The 12,162-nt window shown below is 44.0% G+C and overlaps 1 protein-coding gene across 3 annotated transcripts in view; it reads right to left on the reverse strand.

Annotated features, from left to right (window-relative positions):
- Positions 1-12,162, reverse strand: part of MTHFD2L (methylenetetrahydrofolate dehydrogenase (NADP+ dependent) 2 like) — a 66,984-nt gene that overhangs the window by 34,601 nt on the left and 20,221 nt on the right. For all 3 annotated transcript variants that reach the window (XM_037896664.2, XM_043545631.1, XM_043545632.1), the window contains 2 exons: positions 9,279-9,463; positions 6,379-6,501 (listed from right to left, as the gene is read on the reverse strand). In XM_037896664.2, coding sequence (XP_037752592.1) covers positions 6,379-6,501; positions 9,279-9,463 — 308 coding nt within the window. The remainder of the gene's footprint in view (positions 1-6,378; positions 6,502-9,278; positions 9,464-12,162) is intronic.

A 12,162-nucleotide genomic window follows, 5' to 3' on the forward strand; every position in this document is an offset into this window, starting at 1 on the left:
GTGTGGTGAGCTCAGTAGCACAGATGATCATACAGTCCCCACAGAATCGCAAATGAGCTCCAGCATAGACCAAAAGGGAGACACTGGATCTGATTGCTGTATGGGGAGAAGAATCTGTGCAGGCCAAACTCCAATCAAAAAGAAGAAATGCTAATATATTTGCCAAAATCGCACAAGGCATGGTGGAGAGAGGCTTCAACAGGGACACACAGCAGTGCTGCGTGAAAGTTAAGGAGCTCAGGCAAGTCTACCAAAAGACAAAGGAGGCAAACAGTCGCTCCGGGTCAGAGCCCCATACATGCTGCTTCTATGATGAGCTGCATGGCATTCTGGGGGGGACCCTACCACTACCCCACCACTGTCCGTGGGCACCTGCAAGGGGGGAGTCTCACACAACAGGGAGGAGGATTTTGTGCATGAGGAAGAGGAGAATGCGCAGCAGGCAAGTGGTGAATCTGTTCTCCCCGGCAGCCAGGACCCTTTCATCACCTTGGAGCCAATACCCTCCCAAGGAGGGATCCCCGACCCTGAAGCCGGAAAAGTCACCTCTGGTGAGTGCACATTTGTAACTACACTACAGGGGTTAAAAGCAATTGTGTTTAATGTTTGATTTGCCCTGAACAATTGGGATGCATTAGTGGCCACTACAGCTACTGGAAAAGTCTGTTAACGTGTCTGGGGATGGAGCGGGAATCCTCCAGGGACATCTCCATGAAGCTCTCCTGGAGATACTCTGAAAGCCTTTGCAGAAGGTTTCTGGGGAGGGCTGCCTTATTTCGTCCTCCACCGTAGGACACTTTACCACGCCAAGCCAGTAGCAAGTCGTCTGGAATCACTGCAGTACAAAGCATGGCAGCGAATGGTCCTGGGTTTTGATCGCATTCAAGCAACACTTGATCTATATCTTTCTGTGTTAGCCTCAGGAGAGTGATATCCTTCATGGTCACCTTCATGGTTGAAATAGGGGAATTTTTGTAAGGGAACACTAAAAGGACCCCATTCATGCTGGGCTGTTTGCGTTTGGGTAAAAGGGATCATTCCGGAAAATAGCCATGTGGCGGAGGGGAGGGGTGAAGGGATCATCCCAGAGAATAGCCATACGGTGGGGTCAGGGGAGGTGTGTGCTGCACATCCACCCGAAAACCGCAGCCCCTCCTTTTAAATGAGAAACCCAACCGGCATTGCTTGCTATGGGAAAAGAGGGCGCTGCAGTCTGAAACCATTCCCACATGTTATGAAGGCATAAGAAGCCAACCCCGCATACCCTTTGGCTTACCATGGCTTCCTGGAAACCGAATTCTGTTGCCCAGCCGTGTGTGATGTGTCACCATACCGGCAGACGCTCAATATAGAAGGCAAAATGCTACCTTGTACCTAAAGCACATGTGCTGTCTGCTGTTAAATTTATTAAATTTTACTCTCCCCTTTTCTCCCCCTGCAGGTGCAAATGTTTCTGTGCTCCCCATATCATCTCCGTCCCTGAGGTTATTGCAGATTAGAAGGTGAAAAAAAAAAGCACTCGAGATGACATGTTTTCCAAGCTCATGCAGTCCTCCCACACTGATAGAGCACAGCTTAATGCATGGAGGCATTCAGTGGCAGAGGCCAGGAAAGCATTAAGTGACCACGATGAGCAGAGGCAGGAGGCAATGCTGAGGTTAATAGGGGAGCAAACGGACATGATGAGGCGTCTGGTAGAGCTGCACGAAAGCCAACAAGAGCACAGAACCCCACTGCATCCATTGTATAACAGCCTGCCCTCCTCCCTAAGTTCCATATCCTCCTCACCCAGATGCCCAAAAACGTGGTGGGGGAGGCTCCAGGCACCCAGCCACTCCACTCCAGAGGATGGCCCAAGCCACAGAAGACTGTCATTCAAACAGTTTTGATTTGTAGTATGGCTACAATAAGCAATGTGGCCTTGTACTTCCCTCCTCCCCCACTCCACCCCACCCCACCCGGGCTACCTTGTCAGTTATCTCACTTTTTTTTTTAATTAATAAAGAAAGAACTCATGGTTTCAAAACAATAGTTACTTTATTTCCTTTGCCAGCTGTGATCAAAGAGGGAAGGGTGGTTGGCTTACAGGGAATTAAAATCAACAAAGGGGGTGGGTTTGCAGCAAGGAGAAACACACACAACTGTCACATAGTAGCCTGGCCAGTCATGAAACTGGTTTTCAAAGCCTGTCTGATGTGCAGCGTGCCTAGCTGTGCTCTTCTAATCCCCCTGGTGTCTGGCTGCTCAAAATCAGCCCCCAGGCGATTTGCCTAAACCTCCCACCCCGCCATAAATGTCTCCCCCATACTCTCACAGATATTATGGAGCACACAGCAAGCAGCAATAACAATGGGAATGCTGGTTGTACTGAGGTCTAACCTAGTCAGCAAACAGCGCCAGCGAGCTTTTAAACATCCAAAGGCAGATTCCACCACCATTCTGCACTTGCTCAGCCTATAGTTGAACTGCTCCTTACTACTGTCCAGGCTGCCTGTGTATGGCTTCATGAGCCAGGGGACCAAGGAGTAGGCTGGGTCCTCAAGGACAACTATTGGCATTTCAACATCCCCAGTGGTAATTTTCTGGTCTGGGAAGTAAGTCCCTTCTTGCAGTTGCTCAAACATCTCGCATTCCTAAAGATGCGAGCTTCATCCACCTTTCCCGGCCATCCCACGTTGAAACGTCCCTTGGGATCCACCAGTGCTTGCAGCACCATTGAGAAGTACCCCTTGCAGTTTACGTACTGGTTGGCAAGGTGGTCCAGTGCCAAGATGGGGATATGCGTTCCGTCTATCGCCCCACCACAGTTAGGGAACCTCATTGCAGCAAAGCCATCCACTATGACCTGCACATTTCCCAAAGTCACTACCCTTGATAACAGAACATCAGTGATTGCATTGGCTACTTGGATCACAGCAGTCCCCACAGTAGATTTGCCCACTCCAAATTGATTCCCAACTGACCGGTAGCAGTTAGGCATTGCAAGCTTCCACAGGGCTATTGCCACTTGCTTCTCAACTGTCAGGGCAGCTCTCAACTTTGTATTCCTGTGCTTCAGGGTGGGGGAAAGCAACTCACAAAGTTCAAGGAAAGTGGCCTTACGCATCCAAAAGTTTCGCAGCCACTGGGAATCATCTCATACCTGCAACACTATGCGGTCCCATTGGCCTGTGCTTGTTTGCTGGGCCCAGAATCGGTGTTCCACTGTATCAACCAGCCCCACTGCTGCCCTGATGTCCCAATTGCCACAATCCATGCTTTCAGGAATGTCTGTGTCCATGTCCTCCTCACAATCATCCTCATGCTGGCGTCTCTTAGCCAGGTTCTGCACATATTTCAGGATAATGCGCGAGGTGTTTACAATGCTCACAACAGCAGCGGTGAGCTGAGCGGGCTCCATGCTTGCCGTGCTATGGCGTCTGCATGGGTAACCCAGGAAAAAAGGCGCGAAATGATTGTCAGCTGTTGCTTTCACAGAGGGAGGGAGAGAGGGGAGACTGACAACATGTACCCAAAACCACCCGCGACAATGTTTTTGCCCCATCAGGCATTGGGAGCTTAACCCAGAATTCCAATGGGCAGCGGAGACTGCGGAAACTGTGGGATAGCTACCCACAGTGCACCACTCTGTGAGTTGATGCTAGCCACGGTATTGAGGACACACTTCGCCAACTTAATGCACTGAGAGGGGACGTACACTGTATAAACTCGATTTCTAAAGATCGACTTCTATAAAATCAACCGAATTTCATAGTGTAGACATACCCTCTGAGATGGAGGGGAATACATAGCAGCTGCCAAATGCCAGTATGACACACAGCACCTCAAAATGAATAGGGGAAACCAGGACCCTATCTCTCCCCCAAAGCACCCCAAGGAGTGTGTTGGGCTCATCAGGAGAAGTATATATGGCCTGCACACTGGGACTCAAGCAAAGGATTGTGTCTAAAAGGTAAAGGCCTAAAATGGTTAAATCTCTTGACATTTGCACTACCAGACTGCATCTGCCATAGTATCCATGGGTGCGCACTGAGTTATGTAAACATGAACATCTCATATGCTTGTCCCATGCTGCACATGCATCGATCTGAGTGCCACCTGTGAAGGTACACCTATACAGGGGTCACATTAACTAGTGATTTCTGGAGCTCCACTTCTGCGAATTGACAAGTAATTGGAGCAAATCATTAAGTAGTTCAAAGTACTTCTATCAACAAAGGTTTAACTCACTTGTAAAATTAGGACTTCCTTGCAGTCAGTAACAGTGAAGCAGTTAGCAAAGCAATCAGATCTTATATTTCTAATGGCCCATTTTTATAATTACTGTTGCTCATATATTTGTGTGTGTTACCTAATTAGTTTTTATTATAACAGTTATATTTTAATATGATAAATTATTTTCCATGACACACATTTAAATACTATATTGTGTCTGTGCAGTGTTCCTATTTTATCCCATCTCATAGAACTGGAAAGGACATTGAAAGGTCATTGAGTTCAGTGCCCTGCCTTCACTGCAGGACCAACTACCATCCCTTATTTTTGCCCCAGATCCCTAAATGGCCCTCTCAAGGATTGAACTCACAACCCTGGGCTTAGCAAGCCAATGCTCAAACCACTGAGCTATCCTGGGCAGCTGGAGAACGGTGGCTGCTGGCCAGGAGCCCAGCTCTGAAGGCAGAGCTGCTGCTAGCAGCAGCAGAGAAGTAAGGTTTGCATGGTACGGTATTGCCACCCTTACTTCTGCATGGCTGCCTGCAGAGCCGTCCCCTTAGTCAGCAGTCGCCACTCTCCAGCCGCCCAGGTTTGAAGGCAGCAGCACAGAAGTAAGGGTGACATGGTACGGTATTGCCATCCTTACCTCTGTGCTGCTGCTGGCGGGGCATTACCTTCAGACCTGGGTGCCCGGCCAACAGCCACCGCTCTCCAGCTGCCCAGCTCTGAAGGCAGCTTAGAAGTAAGGATGGCAATACTGCAATCCCCCTAAAATAACCTTGTGATCCCCTTGCAACTCCCTTTTGGGTCAGGACCCCCAATTTGAGAAACTCTGGTCTCCCCTGTGAAATCTGTATAGTATACGGTAAAAGCACACAAAAGACCAGATTTCACGGTCCATGACGCGTTTTTCATGGCCGCAAATTTGGTAGGGCCCTACCTATGAACAAAGGCTAAAGGAACTGGGAATGTTTACTTTGGAAAAGAGGAGACTGAGGGGGAACATGATAGTGGTCTTCAAATACTTGAAAGCCTGCCATAAAATAGATGGAGAAAAATTGTTCTCTCTTGCCACAGGGGGCAGGACAAGATGCAATGTGTTCAAACTACAGCATGGCAGATTTAGATTAAATCTCAGGAAAAACTTTCTAACTGTAAGAACAGTAGGACAATGGAACAGACTGCCTAGGGAGGTTGTGAAAGCTCCTTTACTGGAGGTTTTCAAAAGGAGGCTGGCTAGCCATCTGTCTTGGATGGTTTAGGAACAACAAATCCTGCATCTTGGCAGGTGGTTAGACTAGATGACTCTTGTGGTCCCTTCTAACCCTAGGATTCTATTCTGGGGAAAAATCTGGAACTGGGAGTGTGTTGGGATCACCCTGTGGGGATTTTTAAGACTGGTAAGAGACAAGGTGTGGCTGCCTGGCTGCAGCACACAGAGACACAGAGCTGGGAGTGACTTATATGCTGGAGGCTGTTTGTGAGCAGTCCAAGCTGGTGGCTTCAGCAGCAAAGCATTGGAAAGGGCACCCCAGGTTACAGGGCGGAGTGACACAGCTACTCATTAGTCTGGACTGTACCCAGGTATGTCACAGCTTCCCCATCCAGTGAGAATAACCCCACCCCCTCTCACACACAACACAAGGGAGTGGGAGAAAGTCTGCTCAATTTATAAAAAGAAAAGGAGTACTTGTGGCACCTTAGAGACTAACCAGTTTATTTGAGCATGAGCTTTCGTGAGCTACAGCTCACTTCATCGGATAACACGGCTGTTACTCTGAAACCTGTCAATTTATAAAGAGACTGACTTATAGAATAATTCCTGTCCACCTTTCAGAAAATATGTGAGATGCACAATATTCCGGGGCATGAACAGATACCTATCCTCTTAATCAGATTAACAGGGAAATTTGTGCATTTGATAAGAAACCTCAGATTCAATAAGAATAATCTCTACTGTTTCATTCATGAGATATAGGACAAAATAAGGAATCAATATTAAATATCAGGTGTAAGCATCACGCAGCAGACTCATTATAATCAGCAGTTTCCTCTAAAGAGCTTTTTATACCAATGGGGTGCAGCTTGTATACACAAGTTGTTTACAGTTTTTCCCTTACAACTGTCCAAATTTAAAGCATATAATAAAACTGCATTACTTACCTGGAAGAGGTAGCTGGATTAATATACCATTAACTCTTGAATCATGGTTTAATTTGGCAGTCAGATCTAAAAGTTCTTCCTGAGAAATGTCTTTAGGCTTCAGTATTATCTCACTACAAATGCCTGATAAAAAAGCAAAACAAAAGACATTTGCATAGTGAAAGCTTTTTCTAAGGTGAACGGAGACATTTTGGGTGAGATTTTCAGAAGTGCCCAGCACTCGCTCAACTTTGCTCCTATTGACTGTCTTCAATGAGCACTTATGAAAATTTCACCTTTTCTGTTCAATTTTAATAGTATGCGTATATAATTCATGTGTAACCTTATAAAGAAATTCATAGGAAGTTAAATGTCTTAATTCAGTTAGTCTAACAATATTAAAACAGATTTATATATGTTTGGAAAATCCTAATACAATAATTTGTCAAGCAACATCATAGAATTGTAGTTGTATTGATATCAAAGTGATTCAGGTTTCCATTTAGACTGTGGTGTTAATTCAGGAGGTCTGCTTATTCTTCCAATGTAGTCATTATTAAATGTATTTTTCTGCAGGATCTTAGAGGAAGCATTTATAATAATAAAAGTAATTCTTCTATTGATAAGACAATATAACACAATTCTCATTTTGTCTTATATACCAAGTTCTCCATCTTCCCTATGAATTGAAATAATAAAACGATAGGGGAAAAATAAAGATTTTTGCAACAGCATATGACATTCCTGAGCAGTTCAATTTTTTTGTTTTGTTTTTAACTTAATACAAAACCTAGTGCATGAAAACGATACAATTTAATCTAAAAATATATACAGCCAACTGACTATTAATGGGCCAATTCATTCTTTTCACTACTATAGGTAATAATGTACAAGACAAGGATTTTTGTTTAAAGCCGGTATTCTTAAGGACACCTAAAAGAAACACCCACAACCTATCTGTTTTATATTCTTATACCACACTCATCATCATGGTGTCAGAGCATCCTGTCCCATAGTATAATCTACAACCCTTTCCAAGCAAGGTGAAGATGTCAAAATTGAAGAAGATGAAAATAGGTGTAAAAAGCAAAACTGTAACAGGATGGTCTGCCCCCTTTAAGGTAGTGGGGATGCAGAACCAGCTAGCACGGTTAAAATTAATTATATAATCAGTATATCTCCTGTTATTCCTTTCTTCACTGCTACTGAATTTTCACTGTGATCAAAAGACTGATGTAAGGTAGGAGGTGAAATTCTGCCTCTATAGAAGTAATGTGTCTATTAGGTAGAATGAAAATAATATTGTAGCTGAGGAACTGGCTGCATTACATATATTTGCTAGGAATGACAGTTTTCTTTATGCCGAGAGGTAGATGTACTTCTTGTAGTTACACCATAACTGAAGGGTACAAAAACTGATTTTAACCTATTTTTTAAATTTTGTTAGGGAAGACCTGGATCCTTTTTCTCCCTCTCATTTTTCAGGAAGATGGCCTAGATGACCTTATATGCTTTATTTTTGCTTGAGGAGGATAAAAGATGTGATTTTTTTGTGAGGTTCTTTGTGGTTTCACATAATTTTCTTATTGTTTTAATGATGATATTTGAACCAAAGAAAGAATGTGCTTTGTCTTATGAAAATAGGTACCCTCTTTAAGCAAGAATCCTGAGCCCGCTCTAAGGAATACTGAAAGACATGTTCGTCAGAAAGTTTGGGCAACTTAATCCTAGCCAGCGATATTATTGCTATAAATGATACTTGGTAGAAGCTATTAAAGGGGACTGATTTCAGAAAGATATCCATAGCTAAAGGCATGCATTTTTAAAATAGTATCTAAAGTTAGGCAACTAAATCCTTATTTAATCATACAAATAAGTGGCCTGACTTTCAGAAGTGAATGAGAACTGAGCATGCTTAGAACTTACATTTGAAGAAATGAAGCCAGGCCTTTAGCATGGAGAAATAATCAGCCTCCGAGATGGAATTGTAAGCAGAAGCTTTTCAGAATTTTGATAGTGCAAAAGAGTTAGACGAGTTATGGGGAGTAGCTGTGAGGCAGTGTGGTCTACCGGACTGGGCCCTCAACTGCAGAATCTATGAGCTATTTACACTATTCTTAATGCTGAGACTGCTGCTTTTTGGATTTAGAGGTGTGACGCTGTTGCTTTTATTTATGAATCCAGAAAGAAGGTATTCAATGGCAAAAGGAATTCCACAAGGTACTGTGGCTATAATTTTATATAATGCCTTACAATCATGATATTATGATATGAAATTTTCCTACAAAATGTAGCTACTTCTTTTGAGATGTGTCAATTCACAAGCTCAGTTCCCTCAAATTCTAGGATATTAGAACTTGTTTCTAGGGATTCAGGTGGCTGTACTAGTTATAGAGAAAGATTAATTCAGATTGGAAAGGTAATCTCTTAAATTTATCTAAAACTTTAAAATAAGTTATCCTGGGGTACCTTGTGGGGAGGACCAGAAACTGGAGTGACTTCCACTTGATTACCTTTCATCATCTGTCTTTCCAGGGCAGGCAAATACAGGGTATTGCCAAAAAGCACCATACAAAGAGTTGAGTAGCCATAAGCATTTCCCCCCCTGTGGTTTCCCTTAGTTTCTGATCTCTGAGGAAAGCATGCAAATAATTTATTCAAAAACATTTAAAGTGTAGAAAATTACTTCATTGTAGGCCAACACCACTCTCATGCCTAATATTAATATAATATGAACATAGTTTTGTTTGCTTTTTGACTATATTCCTGCAGTATGACAATACAATATTGTCCACAGTATGTAAATCATGGGTATTCAGAAAGGGAAACGATGCAAAATGAATCCAAAGATATTGGTCATTTTGAACAAGAACAAAATCTCTTGCTTAATATGCAGACATTTGTTCTTATTCATCACATACCTACAGCAGCAGCTGCCTTCATCTTATTTCTTACATATGTATGACTGGCTGGGTTGTCCCCTACTAAAATGACAGTGAGATGAGGTCTCTTGTTCCCGAGGGACATCCATGATTCTACATCCCTCTGGACTTCTTTATAGACTTCTTTAGCAAGCTGAGTCCCTGAGATAATGGTTGCTTCATCACTATAAAGACAAAGATACAAATTCAAGCGTTAAAAACCTACAATCTTAAGTCAAAAATTTCACAATCAAAATGCCTAAAATACTCAGATCTACTGTATTGTATATTTACAAATGTTGGGACCAATGGAGATAGACCTGCTGTTTGAATGATGTATAAATGATAGTATAAAGCTCAAGTATGGCATGCCAGTTGCTTTCTAAGCCATAAAGAAGTGGAAGGTCCTGCGTCCAGAGAACCCCCACACATACAAAAGGGCAGCTCAGCCACCTGTGTGGCACTGTTGCTTCACTTTCCTCAGACACACAGCTGGCTGCATCATGTTAATCCCCAGAAGTCCATGGGATTGGGAACGGAGTCTGGGGATAAAATCCAAGGGAATCTGATTAGAGATATCCTTCCTTAAAACCTTCCTGTGGCTCCCCTCCTCCCCCTCCCCCCCGCCCACAAAGTAGGAGATACTCCTGCCCCATACTTAGTTCAAGGCTATAATTGTCCTGTTATTTACAATATAATCCCTTTTATCAGATCTAGATGGTGCCATTTCCTTGCTTTCCCAAGGCCTTCTTGAGATAAGGCGGTGGGTGAGAACTAGCTGGTGGAAGCTCAATCTAGATAAAAGAGGGGATATTATTTCATAGGATGAAGGAACTGAAATCCAGCAGGGGTTGGGAATGCTCCATTTATGAGAACAATTAGTTCACCAGAGTTTCTCCAAATTTATAAAGGTAAACATTGTTGATGCAAAATAAGAAGAATTAAAAAAATATAAATAAAGCTAGGTCACAGAGCAGTTGGATTAGATAGTTCTAAAGTCTCTCCTAAATAGGTAAGGCCTTGTCTACACTACAAAGTTTTGTCGACAAAAGTGATGTTGACACTCAAAAATCGACATAATAAAAATCCGAAAGTCATGTTCAGACTCACACCCTCTGTCGGCAGAGTGCATCCACAGTGGGGGCACTATCATCGACAGTGTGAGCAATGGACTGTGGGTACCTATCCTACAGTCCAGCTCGACACCTTCTGTCGCTAGGTGTTGTGGGAAGGCAGAGCGGATCGCGGCGCATCTTGGGACCGGGCTCAATGTCCCATGATGCATTGCTTTCTGTCCCAGCATTCCATGGGCTTCTGGCTTTCTTTTGCAGCATTTTTGCAACGGCCCTCCTTTGCTGTGCACCCCAGCATCTTTGTGAGAAGGGATGGATCCCGCCCTGCTCTTCTATGTTCCCTTACCTGTCATGAAGACATAGCGGATGGCAGTGCAATTAATTGTGAAGTTCCTAACTGAAGACGACTCCAGACGCCTGACATGCTACATGATATGGATAGGAGCAACTTTAGATTGCTTTTGGCACTCACAGAACAGCTGCATAGGGTAGACCATTGCTTTTGGGCTCTAGAAACAAGCACTGAATGATGGAATCGTATCGTCATGCAGTGTGGGATCACAAGCAGTGGCTACAGAACTTCTGGATGCGGAAAGCCACCTTCCTGGAACTGTGTGCAGAGCTTGTCCCAGCAATCCAGTGCAAAGACATCAGGATGAGAGCTGCCCTATTGGTAGAAAAGCATGTGGCGATCGCTGTGTGGAAGCTACCACTCAGTTGCAAATCAATTTGGAGTGGGGAAGTCGACCTTTGGGGCTGCGTTAATGCAAATGTGCGGGACATTAAATCACATCTTGCTACGAAGGACCGTGACTCTGGGAAATGTGCATGAAATAGTGGACGGCTTTGCAGAAATGGGTTTTCCTAACTGTGGAGGGGCGATAGATGGCACACATATTCCAAATTTGGCACCAGACCACCTTGCGATGGAGTACATCAAAAGGAAGGGGTATTTCTCCATGGTGTTGCAGACGCTTGTGGATCACCATGGGCATTTCAATGACATCAACACGGGGTGGTCCGGGAAGGTGCATGACGTACACATCTTCAGGAACACCAGCCTGTACAGAAAGCTACAAGCGGAGACTTTCTTTCCAAACCAGAAGATTACAGTGGGGGTTGTTGATCCTGGGAGACCCAGAGTATCCCTTACAGCCATGGCTCATGAAACCTTACACAGGACACCTGGACAGCAGTAAGGAGTGGTTCAACAACAGGCTGAGTAGGTGCCAGATGACAGTTGAATGTGCCTTTGGCAGATTAAAGGCACACTGGCGATGCCTTTATGCCAGGTTAGACCTTAATGAGGATAATATTCCCATGGTCATAGCCGCATGCTGTCCTTGCATAATCTCTGTGAAGCTAAGGGTGCCAGGTTTTCTTACGGGTAGAGTGTTGAGGCAGACTGCTTGGCTGCTGATTTTGAGCAGCCAGATACCACAACTATCAGAGGATCCCAGAGGGGGGCAATTTGAATCAGGGAGGCTTTGAGACAACAATTTGAAAATGGGAACCAGTGATGTATATCATTGTGATTGGTGCTTCAACGTTACATTACATGTAGTTTTCCTAGAAAACAATGGTGACATCTGGGGCCTTACATTCCAGTAAGCACATGATTAACATGCCTGTGCATGTATTGGTAGCGCCTGCAATCTCAATTTGCAGGAAACAAAGATGAGTTATCATTTGAAAACTTTGCTTTTATTGAACAAGAAATAGCACACACAAAAGATGCTTGGTGGGAAAGGAGGTACCAGGGAAGGGCAGACTTTCACCGCTGTGTGTAAATCCAGCTATCATTGTGAAAG

The sequence above is a fragment of the Chelonia mydas genome, chromosome 4 (genome assembly GCF_015237465.2).
Source record: "Chelonia mydas isolate rCheMyd1 chromosome 4, rCheMyd1.pri.v2, whole genome shotgun sequence".
Taxonomy (NCBI): Eukaryota; Metazoa; Chordata; order Testudines; family Cheloniidae; genus Chelonia; species Chelonia mydas.